Source organism: Chamaea fasciata, unplaced genomic scaffold, assembly GCF_029207755.1.
Source record: "Chamaea fasciata isolate MVZ Bird 193981 ecotype frontalis unplaced genomic scaffold, bChaFas1.0.hap1 SCAF_11, whole genome shotgun sequence".
Taxonomy (NCBI): Eukaryota; Metazoa; Chordata; class Aves; order Passeriformes; family Sylviidae; genus Chamaea; species Chamaea fasciata.
The window spans coordinates 10859439-10874382 of NW_027094096.1; the positions used below are offsets into that span (position 1 = coordinate 10859439).

At 37.7% G+C, this 14944-nt stretch overlaps 1 protein-coding gene across 1 annotated transcript in view; it reads left to right on the forward strand.

The window, feature by feature from the left end:
- COL4A3 (collagen type IV alpha 3 chain) overlaps positions 1-14944 on the forward strand; it is a 56744-nt gene that overhangs the window by 33535 nt on the left and 8265 nt on the right. The window contains exons 28-44 of the mRNA XM_066193192.1: positions 467-571; positions 1943-2040; positions 3379-3529; positions 3651-3764; positions 4555-4722; positions 5806-5895; positions 6477-6611; positions 7335-7433; positions 8540-8629; positions 8990-9129; positions 10133-10259; positions 10536-10616; positions 11224-11322; positions 12267-12317; positions 12638-12823; positions 13460-13590; positions 13958-14030. Of these exons, the coding sequence (XP_066049289.1) occupies positions 467-571; positions 1943-2040; positions 3379-3529; positions 3651-3764; positions 4555-4722; positions 5806-5895; positions 6477-6611; positions 7335-7433; positions 8540-8629; positions 8990-9129; positions 10133-10259; positions 10536-10616; positions 11224-11322; positions 12267-12317; positions 12638-12823; positions 13460-13590; positions 13958-14030 (1938 nt within the window). The remainder of the gene's footprint in view (positions 1-466; positions 572-1942; positions 2041-3378; positions 3530-3650; positions 3765-4554; positions 4723-5805; positions 5896-6476; positions 6612-7334; positions 7434-8539; positions 8630-8989; positions 9130-10132; positions 10260-10535; positions 10617-11223; positions 11323-12266; positions 12318-12637; positions 12824-13459; positions 13591-13957; positions 14031-14944) is intronic.

Consider the following 14944-nt stretch of genomic DNA (forward strand, 5'->3'; position numbering starts at 1 on the left):
ATCAGTAAAACAGTTAAAATCAGAGACTGGTTAACTGTAAGGAATCTTTGCTTGGGTTTTGTAGAACAATAATCCTTAAAACTGTCCTGAACAGCACAGGAAGTTTTTTGACAGTTTTATGGTAGCTTCTGTTCTTATAGTTGCTTCTGTTTCAAACCTCACCCCTATAAAGTGTGTTTGGAACCTTTCAAGAAGTGGAAGATTCATGTCTGCATGGAGCTGTTTCTAAGAGTCTGGAATTTGGTCAGATTGCATAAGAATGTAACTCACAGACATGTAAATGTTTTGATACTGTGAATGCAATTAGCATTTTAACTGTGAAAACCTGCAGTGGAGAAATTGTGTCTAAATTCTAATATCATCTACAGTTGCGTACTTATTAATAATGATAAACTATAACTCACATAATACTACAAGTTGATGTTCTGTCGTAAGATAATTCAGTTTATTTACTTTCGTTGTGCAGGTAGGGTTGGAGCAAGAGGTCAGCCAGGTGATCCAGGACTTTCAGGACCAACAGGTGACACAGGCTTTCCAGGGCTTGGGTTTCCAGGAAACCCGGGTCCAAAAGGTAAAATACTCTTTTTGATCTTCAACTAAAATCAAACCCCTCAAAAAATTTTAAGTACACCTTAAAATAAATAGCAAATTAAAAAAAATAAATAAATGAACAGACAGATAGGTATTTTTTAGCAGTCTTGTAATTTACTACCTTAAGTTTTAGAAATTGCAAGTTTGAACTATTTTGAGGAATTTCTGAGTATCAAGTATCAAAGCTGACAGTAGGGAAATATTTTAAAAGACATTGATGCTTTCTGGAATACTGCCCAAACAGGTGCAGGTATCTCATCTGATTGCTGCACTTGATTCAGATGGATTCTCTTTACCTGGATATGTGTTACAGAGACAGAGCTTTATGAATCTCAGTACTTTTTTTTAAATCAGTTTTGGTTATGTTCAATGCAGTACTTACTCTATTGTGCAGATAATAGCAAACACTTTCAATACTGTAAATCTGGCCATTCCTCATGCAAAGTTATAATTCCCTTTCAACACTAGAAATACTATGAAATTCTCATAATCCTGTAAGGACAGGAGTTAACAGAAAAAGCTCAGGTACTAAAATTTGTACCAAGCTGCTTGTTAAAGAGAACAGTAGGGAACTGGCATCAGAATGGGTTCACTTAAAAAAAAGAATGGTGGCTTGCTTCAAATCAGTTAATAACAGGTAGGGTTATGGTCAATTTTGACTGAATATGTGAGGAACAAGATGCTGTGTGTCACATCAACTCTGAAATCAATATCAGAATCAGAATCACAGGGTTGGAAGAGACCTTTAAGATCATCTAATCCAACCCATGCCCTAACACCACTAACTAACTAAACCATGTGGCACCACTGAGTGCCACATTCAATCTTTTATTAAACACATCCAGGGATGGTGACTCCACCACCTCCCCAGGCAGACCATTCCAGTACTTTATCAATCTTTCAGTAAAAAACTGTTTCCTAATACCCAACCTATATTTCCCTTGGTGCGTCTTGAGACTGTGTTCACTTGTTCTGTCAGTTGCTGCCTGAAGAAAGAGACCAACCCCCATCTGATCACAGCCACCTTTCAGGGAGCTGTAGAGAGTGATAAGGTCACCTCTGAGTCTCCTTTTCTCCAGGCTAAACAACCCCAGCTCCCTCAGTTGTTCCTCACAGGGTTTGTGTTCCCAGCCCCTCACCAGCCTCATTCCCTCCTCTGGACGTGTTCAAATGTTTCAATGTCCTTCCTAAACTGAGGGGCCAAACTGGACACAGCACTCGAGGTGTGGCCTCACCAATGCTCCCTTCATCTCATGTATGCTTCATTAGTGTCAGAGGCTCATGACTGCACACATGCAAATACCCCTTTGTAAAATAAAGCATCTGCACTGCTGTTTAATTCCTTTTGCAGGAGATAAAGGACTTGCAGGAGACAGAGGGCCGCCAGGTTGTGAAGGAAAGATTGGAGATCCAGGCCGAGCTGGAAATCTAGGACAACCAGGACAAAAGGTTTGGTTAGAAATACAGTACAGGCTTTTCCAGAGGTCCCATTCATTAAATTTTATATTGAGTGAATAAATAAAAAATTGTAAGGAATGTAGGAATTCCTTTATTTCTTGACTAGTTATGCACAAACTGTGAAATTAAATTCTTTCTATAAAAAGGGGCTCAAGCAAAAATTTAAGATCCAAACACAAGATTTCAGAATTCCAAGTGTTTGGGATGTTTTCCTACTTCAACCTTCAGACCACAAGGAGGATATTGCATAGCTTACAGCAAAAAATAAAGGCCTCAGCTGCTGAAAAGATGCCTGTTCAGAAATCCAATTAAGTATATATTTGATGGAGGTCATTGACATGTAAGTATGTATTTCATTTAAGCAACTGCTCTGTTGAATTGAAGCATGAAGAAAGTAGGTTGGAGGTAACACTGCAGCCACCCTTACTGATTAACAGAAGCTAATCTACTGATTCTTGACTACTCTGTAATTAGGATTTCATTTTGAACAAAATATTAACACCTAAATTATTTGAAAATGTGGCATTTCTTTTTGTCTGTGTGTGCCCATATGCGATTCTTTTGTGTATTTTTTGATGTGATGAATTAAGAGGGTTGAGGTTGTGAATATTTATTTTTTTAATATTTAATCTATTTGATGCACAGAGCATCTGGATGTGAAGTTGCCTCTGTGGTCCAAGTATATCATTAGTGACTGGTATAAGCTCAGGTCTACTGACCTGCTTTATGGACATATTGATTTGCCGGTACTCAAAACAACCAGCAGTTCAGTCAGCTAAAAAAACCTACTAATTCAAACTTTCCAGTCAGAAAATACACTTGGGACTCTTGTGATAAAACCAGTCTTCATGTAAAGCAGTGAAAACCCCAACACCTGACTGAGTATTCTGAGACATATCTGGGTGCTGACCTTGATCATTTAAGTAAATAATTTGATTAAAAATATTACCATGATATGAAAAGAAAAGGTTATATTTGCACAAACTATACCCCCATTTTCAGAAAGATATCCAAAACTTTTCACAGCTACCGAAGGCATGCCAGCGCATTAAAGACTAAATGGATGGAAGTGTTTTGCATTGCTCAGTAGCAACTTCTTAGGGTTAGGAGACAAAGTTTAAAAGCTGTCTGGATGAATTCCTCAGCTGGCCAATAAGGAACATCCCGTAGTCTGCTGAGTTGAAGCCATTAGAAATTATACGTGAAAGATCCAAATGGAATAAGGAGAATTACCCTCATAAAATAAGGTCATTGTTCCCACAGTGGAGAAAATATTTTGGCAGATTTGCAAAGCAGAGAGGATTGTTTACATTTCTCTCTGTGTTGCAGGGTGAGCCAGGCATGGTTATTCCTGGAGAGCCGGGAAGAATGGGTTCACCAGGAGGTCATGGCAGTCCTGGCTCAAAAGGTGAAGGTGGACTTCCAGGGCTCCCAGGCCTGCCAGGGAACCCTGGGCATGATGGTGAAGATGGCCTAAGAGGTAATGTTGTCAGAGAAGCTCAGGGAGCACAGCAAGTTATTTGAAGGAAGACCAAGTCAAACGATGTTGACTCAAAGCCTACAACTTAATTTGGCTGTGAATCCATTCTCATGTCTTTTAGGAGATCGTGGCTCACCTGGAGTTCCTGGAGACCCAGGTTTTCCAGGGAGACCTGCTGAATGTCTTGTTGGCGTACCAGGCTTGCCAGGTGGCCAGGGAGCTACAGGCCCACCAGGTAGGACTTTCTGGCCCAAAAATGCCATTTGGCTGGGTGAGTGTGGCTTTTGTTTCTGCCTTTCTGCCTTTCTGCCTGTGGGAGCTGAAATTGTTTCTGGATATTGGTTATAGAGTAGTATGCAAGAAAACATGAGTTCATTTCAAAGATGCTCTTTCTGTAGATGGGAGGAAGCACATCCACTGATAAGGATGGATTAAGATTCAGATTTCACTGGACAGTCTAAAGAGTAATCACAAACCGACCCAAATTCCACAGGAAAAAGGATATTTCAATCATGTCTCCCCTGTGGGACTGAACTTAGATTCTGTGGTGCTATGGGATTGATAAAGAAATAAAAGAACAGAAGAGCTCGGCTAGATAGGAAAACAGTTTAGGATTCCAAAAGTACCTGCCAGTACTGCATATGATTTTCTTTAAAAAAAAAAAAAAAACATGCTTAGATATGCAGCACATTCCTTCTCCTTTATATGATCTCAAAAGGATTTTTAAATTTTTTTTTTAAGAATGAGTGCAAAATTGGTGGGGTTTTCAGGTTTGGGTTTTTTCTTCTTTTTCTGAGAAAGAACAGATTTGTCTACTCTCACTTTTTTTTTTCCCCTCTTTTCAAAAAACCCAACCCACAGCCCTTGGAAGATTTTCTGAATGTGTCTGTTGCCTTACAGATCTCATGTTTAGCCTCAAACAGGCAAAGTTCAAGAAGAGTTTCATGCTTATGATGTAAGGATAGAGATGAAGGTTTGTTTTTCAGACAGATCTACCATACTACACTGTCCTGCACTTTTCTTAGGAGGAAGAGGTTTACAAGGTTCAAAAGGAAACCTAGGTCCTCCTGGTTTGAGTATCCCTGGAATCTACGGCCTGCCTGGGGAACCTGGATTAATAGGTCTTCAGGGAAATACGGGATTACCTGGTCCCAAGGGACAGTCTGGAAGGCCAGGAATCTCTGGTTTGCCAGGTAAGGATCCCCCAAGTCTTTGTTTTGATGTAGCAATTAAGCAAGTCTTTGCAGAAAGGTGTTTAGCAAAGGTCATGTTTCTCCAGACTGAAGATGCTGAAATATTTTTCCCTGAACAGTATTCATTTATCTTTGAGATTTTATGGAAAACTAATAAATCATTCTTCCTTAAATGATGAGCATCTCTTGAAGCTCTCTTGACACAGTGTGGAATTTTCTGTAACAGTCTTCTGAGAACAGCGTTTTATGTAGTTTTTTATACAGTAATGTCCTTACAGTAGGACATGAAATAGTTAATATTCAAAGGAACTCCCCCAGCACAATGGAAATGCAAAGTGTTTAGTTCTTACTCAGCATCCCTTTTCAAATAGTTTGTAATGCCATCTTCTTTGTCTTAAAATCTCAGATCTAGAGTCTGACAGAGTTCAGTCAGATCAAGCTCTGTCACTAGCCAGAGCTAACTTTAAGTAAGCTAAGTGGTCCCTGTAGGGTTGATTTTTTTGGGTTTTTTTTTTCAGAAATGTGTTGAAATTTGTTTTGAAGAATAAAATAAATCAGTCATATAATGGTTCTTATTTCTAATAAAGATTTTTCTTTAATATCGAATCATTACACTGTGGGGAGGAGATGCTACATGCCTTTTTATACTGAGAATCTGTAAAGCTTTTGATAAACATGTAGCGCTTGACTCAGTTATGCAAACAAAGACTTCTGGTGGCATTTGAGGGAGTTAATTCCCAGCTGGTCTTGGACTCCTGAGCAAGAAAGGAATGTCCTTCCCACACATCTCATGACCCATCTCTCATCCCTGTGTGGGTGTCTCAGATGCATTATCCTTACTGTTAGTTATTTCATTCATTGGTAGGAGCTGTTGCTGCTACTAATATAGGCAATTGGGGGTTATAAGTCATGATCCTGTGGTTAAAGATGGGAAAACCAGCTTGGACAGTTAAAGAAATGGAGAAAAATTAAAATAAGCAATTAAACACTGAAATGACAGGCATATGTGTAATTTTCTGAAGTAATGTTCTGTTTAACTGATCTTATACTAACAAATATGTTCCTATGGCTTCAATCCCACAGGTGCAAGGGGAGATCCAGGTGCAATGGGACTGTTAGGAATTCCTGGACCCCCTGGCGTGGTTGGAAGACCAGGCAGCCCTGGTATCAGAGGCAAGTGACCACTTTATCTGGCTTTGTTATCATTTAGAATTCAGGAATTTCAATTCACAAGTCTTTTGATCCATTTTTGTGTGTATTATCACTCATGAGTACAGATGTGTACTGGAATTTCTCTTAGTCTTCGTTCATCTCTCTTCTGTATATGTGCAGTCTGAAGGCTGAATGGCATCATTTCTTTTTAGCAGTTTTGACTTGACACCTTTTTCATTTTTTTTAACTGGCCAGTGATTTGGTCAATAAAGAGCAGAGAGCCTTTTTGCTATTTTTTTTTCCATCCTGTGTAGATACCATTATTATTTATTTAACAGACACAAGATTGTATGTTTATTCACTATAAGAAATAATTTCCATGTCTTGCTGGAAAGACAAGCATTACTTACTACAAGTAATCTGCACTTGTAGGTGTTTTATTGATGATTGGAGCAGCTAAGAAGCTAGCGTACGTTGTTGATTTGCAATGTATATTTACATATGTAAATTACAATTGCTCTTGAAGATTGGCATTTTCTGGTTTCCTTTATTATATCATCTAGTCAAGTCTCTTCAGAAAATTTCACTCTATGTTCTTGCAGGTTCTCCTGGCTTCCCAGGAATAAAGGGAAGAAAAGGATTCATTGGAGAAAAAGGTGAACCAGGTGATAAAGGTTTTCCTGGACCATCTGAGACCTTGGTTGGTATTGGGGACAAAGGAGAACGAGGTTTAAAAGGTACACATTCATAGTTTTGTCATTAAAACTAGTCAGGGTTGTCATCTGCTTTGCAGTTCTAGTGGACTCTAAAATATGCAATAAACTGACTCTACTGCTGAGAGTACTCATGTGGTTTTGAAATAATTTTTGCTAAACACTAGGACTGCCTTCTTATTTGTGGGATAGTTGGATCTTACATTGAATATTCAGTTCCATTTTAACAAGCTCTCATTCTGTCCAAAAGCTCTTAATGCTAAATAATATATCAGTAGTACCCGGAGGCTTATATACTGTATGCTGTATGCATATATACTTATATGCTGTACATTCATGTTTTTACACATTTAGTATCCTGTGAGCACAGAAATGACTGCACTTACCAACCAGATGCTGGATTGCAAAGACATTAAATCTACTTAGAAATATTTGACTGCCAGAAGAACTTCTTTGTTTGCAATGTTAATATGAACTCTCTATATGAACTGTAAATGCTTAACTAATATTATCTAGGTGTTTGTATCCATGTTTTCCTATGGAAGCTTTCAGGAACTTCCTATTGTCTGCGCATGAAAAATACAGATGCTAGATAGGAGCTTGTGTTTTGCCTATGCGTGTTCAGAGTGAAAATCCTATACTCTACTTATGTTTCATTAGCCTAAAGAGTTATAAAATTTTAAACTTTATACAAAAACTCATAATCTAAGATGTTGTTTTGTAATATTTTTAAATTTTTCATTTTAGGAGTTCAAGGCCAAATGGGTGTAAGGGGAGCAAAAGGAGATGTTGGTGTGCAAGGGCCCCCAGGTGTTGATGGGTCTGAAGGAATTCCTGGTCTACCAGGTATGGAATATGTATGTTGAAAATTACTGTGCCATGTGGACAGGGACATACTGCTGCTCCTGTGCGCATCAGCTTGGCTGCAGAAGCAGCACTGCATTTTCTCTAGTAACTCCAAAGCTTTTCTGAGAATTCAGAAACTGAGCAATTTCAAAAGCTGCTATTTGAAAGTCATAGCAACTATCACCAAATGATTCTTTGTTTTCTTTCAAATATAGACCACTGTTTGGGATGACAAATAGGAAAAAATATTAAATCCTGAATAGCAATACAGTTCAAAAGCTGTTAAAGCCAATGAATAAAAATCAATATTTCTAAAAAGGAAAAAGTTTGAATTTGCAATATTATTTAAAAATTAATTCTAGAGTATTACCAATTGGCACAAAAATATTTGAGGATTTTTTTAACTTCAGATGAATTGTATTTCCCTTTTCAAAGCCTACATATTTGACTTGTTTTTCAAAAGTTAGCAGATTTCCAATGAAAACCAGACTTTAAAATGTCAGGTATTGGCACACTGGAATTTAGAAAGAATGTTCAGAGAATGTTCTAGATGCATCTTTTAGTCATTAAACTGAGTTCTAACTTAGCTAAATTAATTTCAAGGTGAGTGGGGAGAAAAGTGGCCACACTCAAGAGCTTTTTATTATATACTAGTCATGAGAAATCCATAATGAGTAAATAATAATGTGATTGTTCCATGCACAGAAATTAAACTGGAGTTTGAGCAATGAAAGGAGAACCCAGTGGATAAATACAAATTTGTGATCTTGATCAAATTCAGCTAAAGTACATTGCAGTGGCTGCCCCTAAGTGCTGTGGTCACAAACCTTAATTTTAATGTTGATTCATTAAATTGGATTATTGATGAATTTAATTGATTAAATTAAATTATTGATTAATAATTGATTAAATTATTGATTTTCTGAAAACAATAATGATAATTTTATCTATGTCTGGGGCAAAAGGGTCCACGTTGATTATCTGTAAAACAGTAATATAGCAAAAGAAGGTGTGTGGTAGAGAATTTTGTATTCATGATAGCTCTAACATCCAGCCAGTGTCTAAAGCAACCATGTGAAGATGACATTTATTTCTTCATCTTGCAGGAGCCAAAGGATTTATAGGTCTTCCAGGGATTCCTGGAGGACAAGGATTCCCAGGTGCTTATGGAGACAAAGGCGACATGGGAATTCCAGGTCATTTTCTTTCAAGACATATTACAAATTCATACAAATTCATGCATTTGCACAGGTCTGAGCTGATACTGTAGGCACACCACACAATACTTAGACTGGGATTTATCCTTTAGTATCTGTAGCCTTATCTTCACCCCAGCATTTGCTTGACTTGCAGAATGCAATTCTTTTTCTCTATCTAAATTCTTTAATTTATATATTGTTACATGTAAGAACCTCTTTTTAGAAACAAAATCAGAATTTAAATTACTTCAATGAAGAATTAATATCTGTATATATAAGCAATAGCTCACAAAACATGAAGTGTGAAATACAATTAGGATCCTTTTAAGATTGGTATCAGTATTGTTATTTTTCCAGGTCCAAAAGGCCAGAAAGGATCTCCAGGCTTTCCAGGACCATCAGGTGACCCTGGTCCACCAGGCTATAGTGGCTTTCCAGGTGACAGAGGAGATCCTGGGTACCCATCTGCTGGACCTCCAGGAGAACCTGGTCCAAAGGTATAAAGGCAGTGGAAAAAATTTCCTGTTAGGCAGAGCTTTAAACTGTAGAAGCAGAACAACAACATGTAAGCAGGAGCTGCAGAGTTTGCAGAAATAAATGATTTGATAGTGGTAAGAAATACAAAAAATTCTATTGTGTCATTACTCAGGAGAAATCCTTTATTTCATTATATTTCACTTCTTTTGTGCAAGAATTTCTTATTTATAAAGATGAAATATCTTGGTGTAACTTGCTTTCTGTAAAAGTTCCTAATTCATTAAGAGCAAATGTGTTAAAAAGTACATCAAAACCTCATCTTAGCAAATGCAAAAGTTTTGTAATCTAAACTTGTACTATTTGGTTTTAATAGTCTGGTAATATCCTTGCACAAGGTATTTTTTTTCTTAGTAATGTGTATTACATTTGGTATATATTATATTTGGTCATATATATTGCTAAGAACAAACCAGTATTTTTAAGTTGGATCAGTTGAATAGTTTAACTCCACATGTTCTGGTTATTCAACAACTGGAAGTCTTTTTACCCATGAGATTATCTGAATTGCATGGCTGAGGCTGTAAATTCCTCTATAAATCCTGTAAAGTGTCTGAATTATTTGTTTATTTTCAGTATCAGCTGGGTAGCCCTAATGAGATTACTGTCAAAAAAGTCGGTAGGAATTCAAAGAAAAAAATTATGCATTCAGTATTTTGTATAGCTGCATATTATCTAAGGAATGAATGTTTGGATCAAAAGAAGAGCTGGTAGAATAAAATTGAAGGGAAATCCATGCCAGGGAAAATATCTAAAACCAACTTGGTTTGTAAAGGTTAAAAATAGATCTTAGCTATGTCTAAAAGATCTGTGGTATTAGAAGAAGACCTTGCATTTCATCTGCTTTGGTTTTTGTCTGAAAATGCTAATGAAGCATGATTACATGTACTTAACCTGTAAAATTGCATGTGATTTTTCTGTTCTTCACTGTGATTCTTTAGCTGTGTGTATGCAACTGTTTCTCAGGGAGATCCAGGTCCCCCAGGAGTTCTTGGCAGCAAAGGAGAAACGGGCTCTGAGGGTCATCCAGGTCTTACTGGAGTACCAGGACCACAGGGGATCAGAGGGGAAACTGGAAGTGCAGGAATCCCAGGTATGGGGTACCTTTGGAGGGATGGTGAGCTGGATACATGCTTGTAGAAGAAGAAGAAGGAGAAGAAGATAATTCCTCGAACAGGGTGCCTGGGGTGGCACATTGATTTATACTGACCACTGTAAACCTCAACAGCTCCTTTGCGGTCAGGCCAGTTTGTGTCACCTGGAGACCTTTTGCAGCTGACAAATGCAGAAACAATAGCAAAGCTCTTAAACTGAGTCTGGATCTAGGGGTGATGCCTTTTCCCCTCTGCCACACTTTTTCTTCTTACAGGAAAATGTGGACCCCCTGGAGATATTGGTGTGAAAGGATGCCAGGGCCGCCCAGGACAGCAGGGAGTTCCAGGCCCTCCTGGTATGGTATAGAGCATCTCTCCCAAATCACTGCCCTGGGTTTGGGATTTAAGTTCAGTTTGAAGCTTTGTTTACCTCCTTTTAATAGAGACTTTTCAATGTTATCAGTTCAACTGATGCAAAAAGTTTTAATTTTGTTTCACTACTGGAAAGCTTTATGCCCTTTTTTATGTAAGTATATATCCAGGGGTCTCAAGATATGATATCCCCACAATTATAAGGAAGGCTTAAGTTTTTAAGGTTCTACCTCCTAAAAGAGAATAATAAACTAAGATATAGGTAGATGAAGAGAAGAAAATTAACTGGAGTAGAAAGAAACAGAGTTGTAGTTGTCTGCTAGAGCAACAGAACTAAAACAGAATTTAAAATATACCTCATGGACAGTGTGTATATGCAGCAACAGAGAGGCATGTATGCAGGCTTTCTTATGTCTGTGAAAATAGTGGGGGTGTTAAATCCACTGAAGTCCAGTGAGCTCAATGCAAGCTATATGCTGCTCTATACTCACACAGTCACACCTGTCTTTGAAGTAGCTAATTAATTTTTAATAAAGGAGAGTAAAATCTTCTCACTGCAGAATTTAAAAATTATATTGTGGTAATTCACAGGTGCTGTTGGAGTTGCTGGAAAACCTGGACTTGTTGGTGAAAGGGGTACTCAAGGTCAGGATGGTATGCCTGGGCCCCCAGGAGTAAAGGGAGAACCAGGTAATACCAGTGAAATATTTTCATTCTACTTTACAATTTTTTTTTTCTGTAATTACAGTGACAAGGATTACTTGGAAAGGATTACTAAGGAGCTTCGGTGGAGCCAAAGCTAAGTTTTTAAGTAGAAGGTTATATTTGTTTTTCTGTGTAATTTTTGCACATGCTGTCAACAACCCAGGTGCATTATAAATGCTCTATTCTACATGTGATTTGTCATAATGTCACCTAAAAATGTTCATGTCTGCAAGAGTCAAAGTACTGCTGTTAACAGTTCTTCTGGGTTTAATCTCAAAGAGATTAAAAGAACCTAAATCCTTTCCAAGGAGTCCTCTGTCTTACGTGGATATAAAATAAAAGGAATCAGTGTTTCCCTGCATGAATAATGCAAGTTTCCATGACCTAGACCTTGGGTTGTGAAACCTTTCATTTAAATGTCTCTCCTGATGTTATCAATGTTTAGATAGATTTAGTGCTATGCTGAATTCTGACAGAATTTTACACTGAAAATATTTCTTTGAATGTCAGTATCAAGAAGATTCTGAGAAGACATCCATAGTATTTAGAAAGCTTTTTCATATTAACTTTAAAGTAATCACTGTTAACATGTTTTCTTCTGTAGGTATTTACATTTCTTTTTCTATTTTATTAATAACTAAATTAAATGCAGATTTTTTCTGTTTTTTTTCTCTGAAAAAAGGTTATTTATGTAGAATGTACCTCAAATATGATTGACTAATAAGAGTTCCTTCTTTAAATAAAAACCTAAAAATCTAATTCGTGTTTTTGTATAGAAGAAATAGAATAATATATTTTCTTTTACATAGAACTAAACTCTGCCTTTTGATTCAGTGATTTTTGAAGAAATCCATGAAATGCTAGAAAACTGTGATGTTTTCTAAAAATTATTTCAGACCTTGAGTGTAATGTGACCTAATATTTTGCAGGACCACCAGGGAGAGGGATCCCTGGTCTTCGAGGTATTCCTGGACGCAGAGGTGAGTTGTCTTTTCAAAAAGCAACAGCTTAAATTTTAAATACCAAAACCATTATCAACTCCCCTCCTGCTTTCAGATGCTTGAAAGAGCCCTAAGAGTGTCAGAGGAAATCAAGAGTGATTCTGTGCTTTTGATCAATGGTTTGATCCTAAATATTAAAAGACAAAAGTTGTTGCTTGTAAAGAGCTGTTGCTTCTCTGTGCTAAAAACAAGGGCTGAATTCCACCTTTGCCATATAGGAGATGCATCATATTTGGAGTTGTCACTGTCACCTCACTGTCTTGACAGTCTTCCTCACATGTAATATTCACACTTTGCAGGAATCAAAGGGGACATGGGACTGCCTGGTTTTCCTGGGCCTCCAGGTGTGAAAGGTCTTCAGGGGGATCGAGGACCCATTGGACCTCCTGGCTTAGTGGGGTTACCTGGATTTCAAGGCACCACAGGCGTGGCAATCACTGGCCAGAAAGGGAACAGAGGTATTCCTGGAGCACATGGAAGACCAGGTGTGTTGTTGGAACTCCTTATTTGTCTGAAAGGATGTATCGATAATTGAAAGTAAAAGTCAGCCTGTCCAGAGTTCAAGGTTGAAAGGGATATTCCCACAAGAGAGTTTCATAATTAAACAGTTAGCAGTTAATGCAATATTACCATTGCAAACATGATCTATGCAGTGGCATTCAAATTAAAATAAGCACTCGAGTCCACCTGATTGCATTATCTTGCTTTCCTCCCCTGTGGTCTGTAGTACAGCTGAGATCCAGCTTTGACAAAGTGAGATAGCATGAGTGGCACTTAGGGACATGGCTTAGTGAGGCCATGGCAGTGTTAGGTTTACAGTTGGACATGATGATCTTAAATATCTTTTCCAGTGTAAATGATTCTGTGATTCCAGGCTTAACTACAACTGGAGAATATTCAAAAACCTGTAGTGTTAAAGGGTACTGCAAGTTCTGATCTCTGATTAAATTAGCAGGCTAGGGAAAATTGGTTGATTTTTTTTTAAAAGTGTGTGTATTTCCTTGGAAATCACCGAAGTGATAAACACGAGTATTATGGAGCCACTGAATGTTGCCCTGTGTTGTAATCTATGTGAAAAACTGTTGGCAGTCGTCTTCACTTACTCTGATGTTTCTGTTTAGGTGCTCCTGGTTTTCCAGGCCTTCCTGGTCTTTCCACTCTCAGTGTGAAAGGAAGCAAAGGAGTCTCAGGGGCGGATGGAATACCAGGGCCAAGGGGCCCAGCCGGTGACATTGGCCCTCCTGGTCCCAAAGTCAGTGAAAGGAATATTGCTTCTTTCCTACTGCATTGGTATTCTGCTCTTACCATGAAAATAATACCCATTTAAAAACCCTCCAAAATCTCAAAACAAACAACAAACCCCAACAAGCATCCCCTCCCACCCATTTTCACAAAAACACCTCGTATTAGAGGAAATACCAAAATGGATATGAGAAGCAGGTTTTATGGACTTAAGTGGATCAATAAGAATTGGGTTTTTTAATTTCCTGGTATGTCATAATTCTAGCTGCAGCATATTCTGTGAACATAATGCTTTGAATATTCTGAAGAAAAACGAAATATATTTCATTGTGTGAAGATGCTGCTTCTGTTTATTACTGATGTTCTCTGTTTTGCAGGGAATAGAAGGTCGATCAGGCTATCCTGGTGCTAGAGGGGACCCTGGATTTCTTGGATTCCCAGGTGTAAAAGGTATTCATATATTTATTATGTACACTCCTGTGTGCTAAATACAATCATTTATATGTTGAGTTATAATAGTATTTGTGTATAAGGGCATCCAGAGACATGAGGTTTTGCCATGAAAATCTGGTCTAAATTAAAGCATTCACTAAGAGAGTTTTCACTGACGTGAATGTTCTGGCTGTGTCCGAATTTGAAATAAGTTTGTCCTTAGTGAGTGATGAGCTGTAAGGACTTTGGCACTGAGTCTGCCAATTGGAAATCCCACCGTGGCTAGAAAATGTGACTTTTCAACAGCCTCTTAGCTACAGAACTCGAGAACATCTAATCATAATTACATAAGTACACTGGGTCCTCTGTTTGCTGTAAGAATAGTCCCAGTTATAGTCTAATTTACAGCTTATCAGCAGATGAACTGTTAAATGTATTGGCTTCAATAATTTCATATTCCTGAGGGTAAGTTGAATCAGTAACTGGTTAAAAATCCCTTTAATTTAGACAATTTTCTAGTGATTTAAATATAATGTAGGCCTGCATTACTCCAGTATTCTCCTTTTTCAATTGCACAATTTACAGTCACACAGAATTGTCATTACCTGTTTAACCCACCTGTTAATGATCCATGCTAACTATTGTGCATTTTAAATTTGTTCTAATTGGCAAAGTCACCACACAGGGAGTAGTCTTACTTTCTTAAACAACAAACTCTCATTTCACGTATGTCAAATTTCCTGATGTGGTATTAAAAATTCTTTTTAATTAATTTTTGTTCCAAGCAGAACTGTGGAGCATGGTCTGAATGTAACCTCATAGTGAGCACAGTGAAAAGACTCACTTATCAAAGTTCTCATCAAGAACTTTACAACTTCAGCATAACTGACAGTAGGGTTAAAGGGACACGAACTCCACTTGAAGGCTGCAAA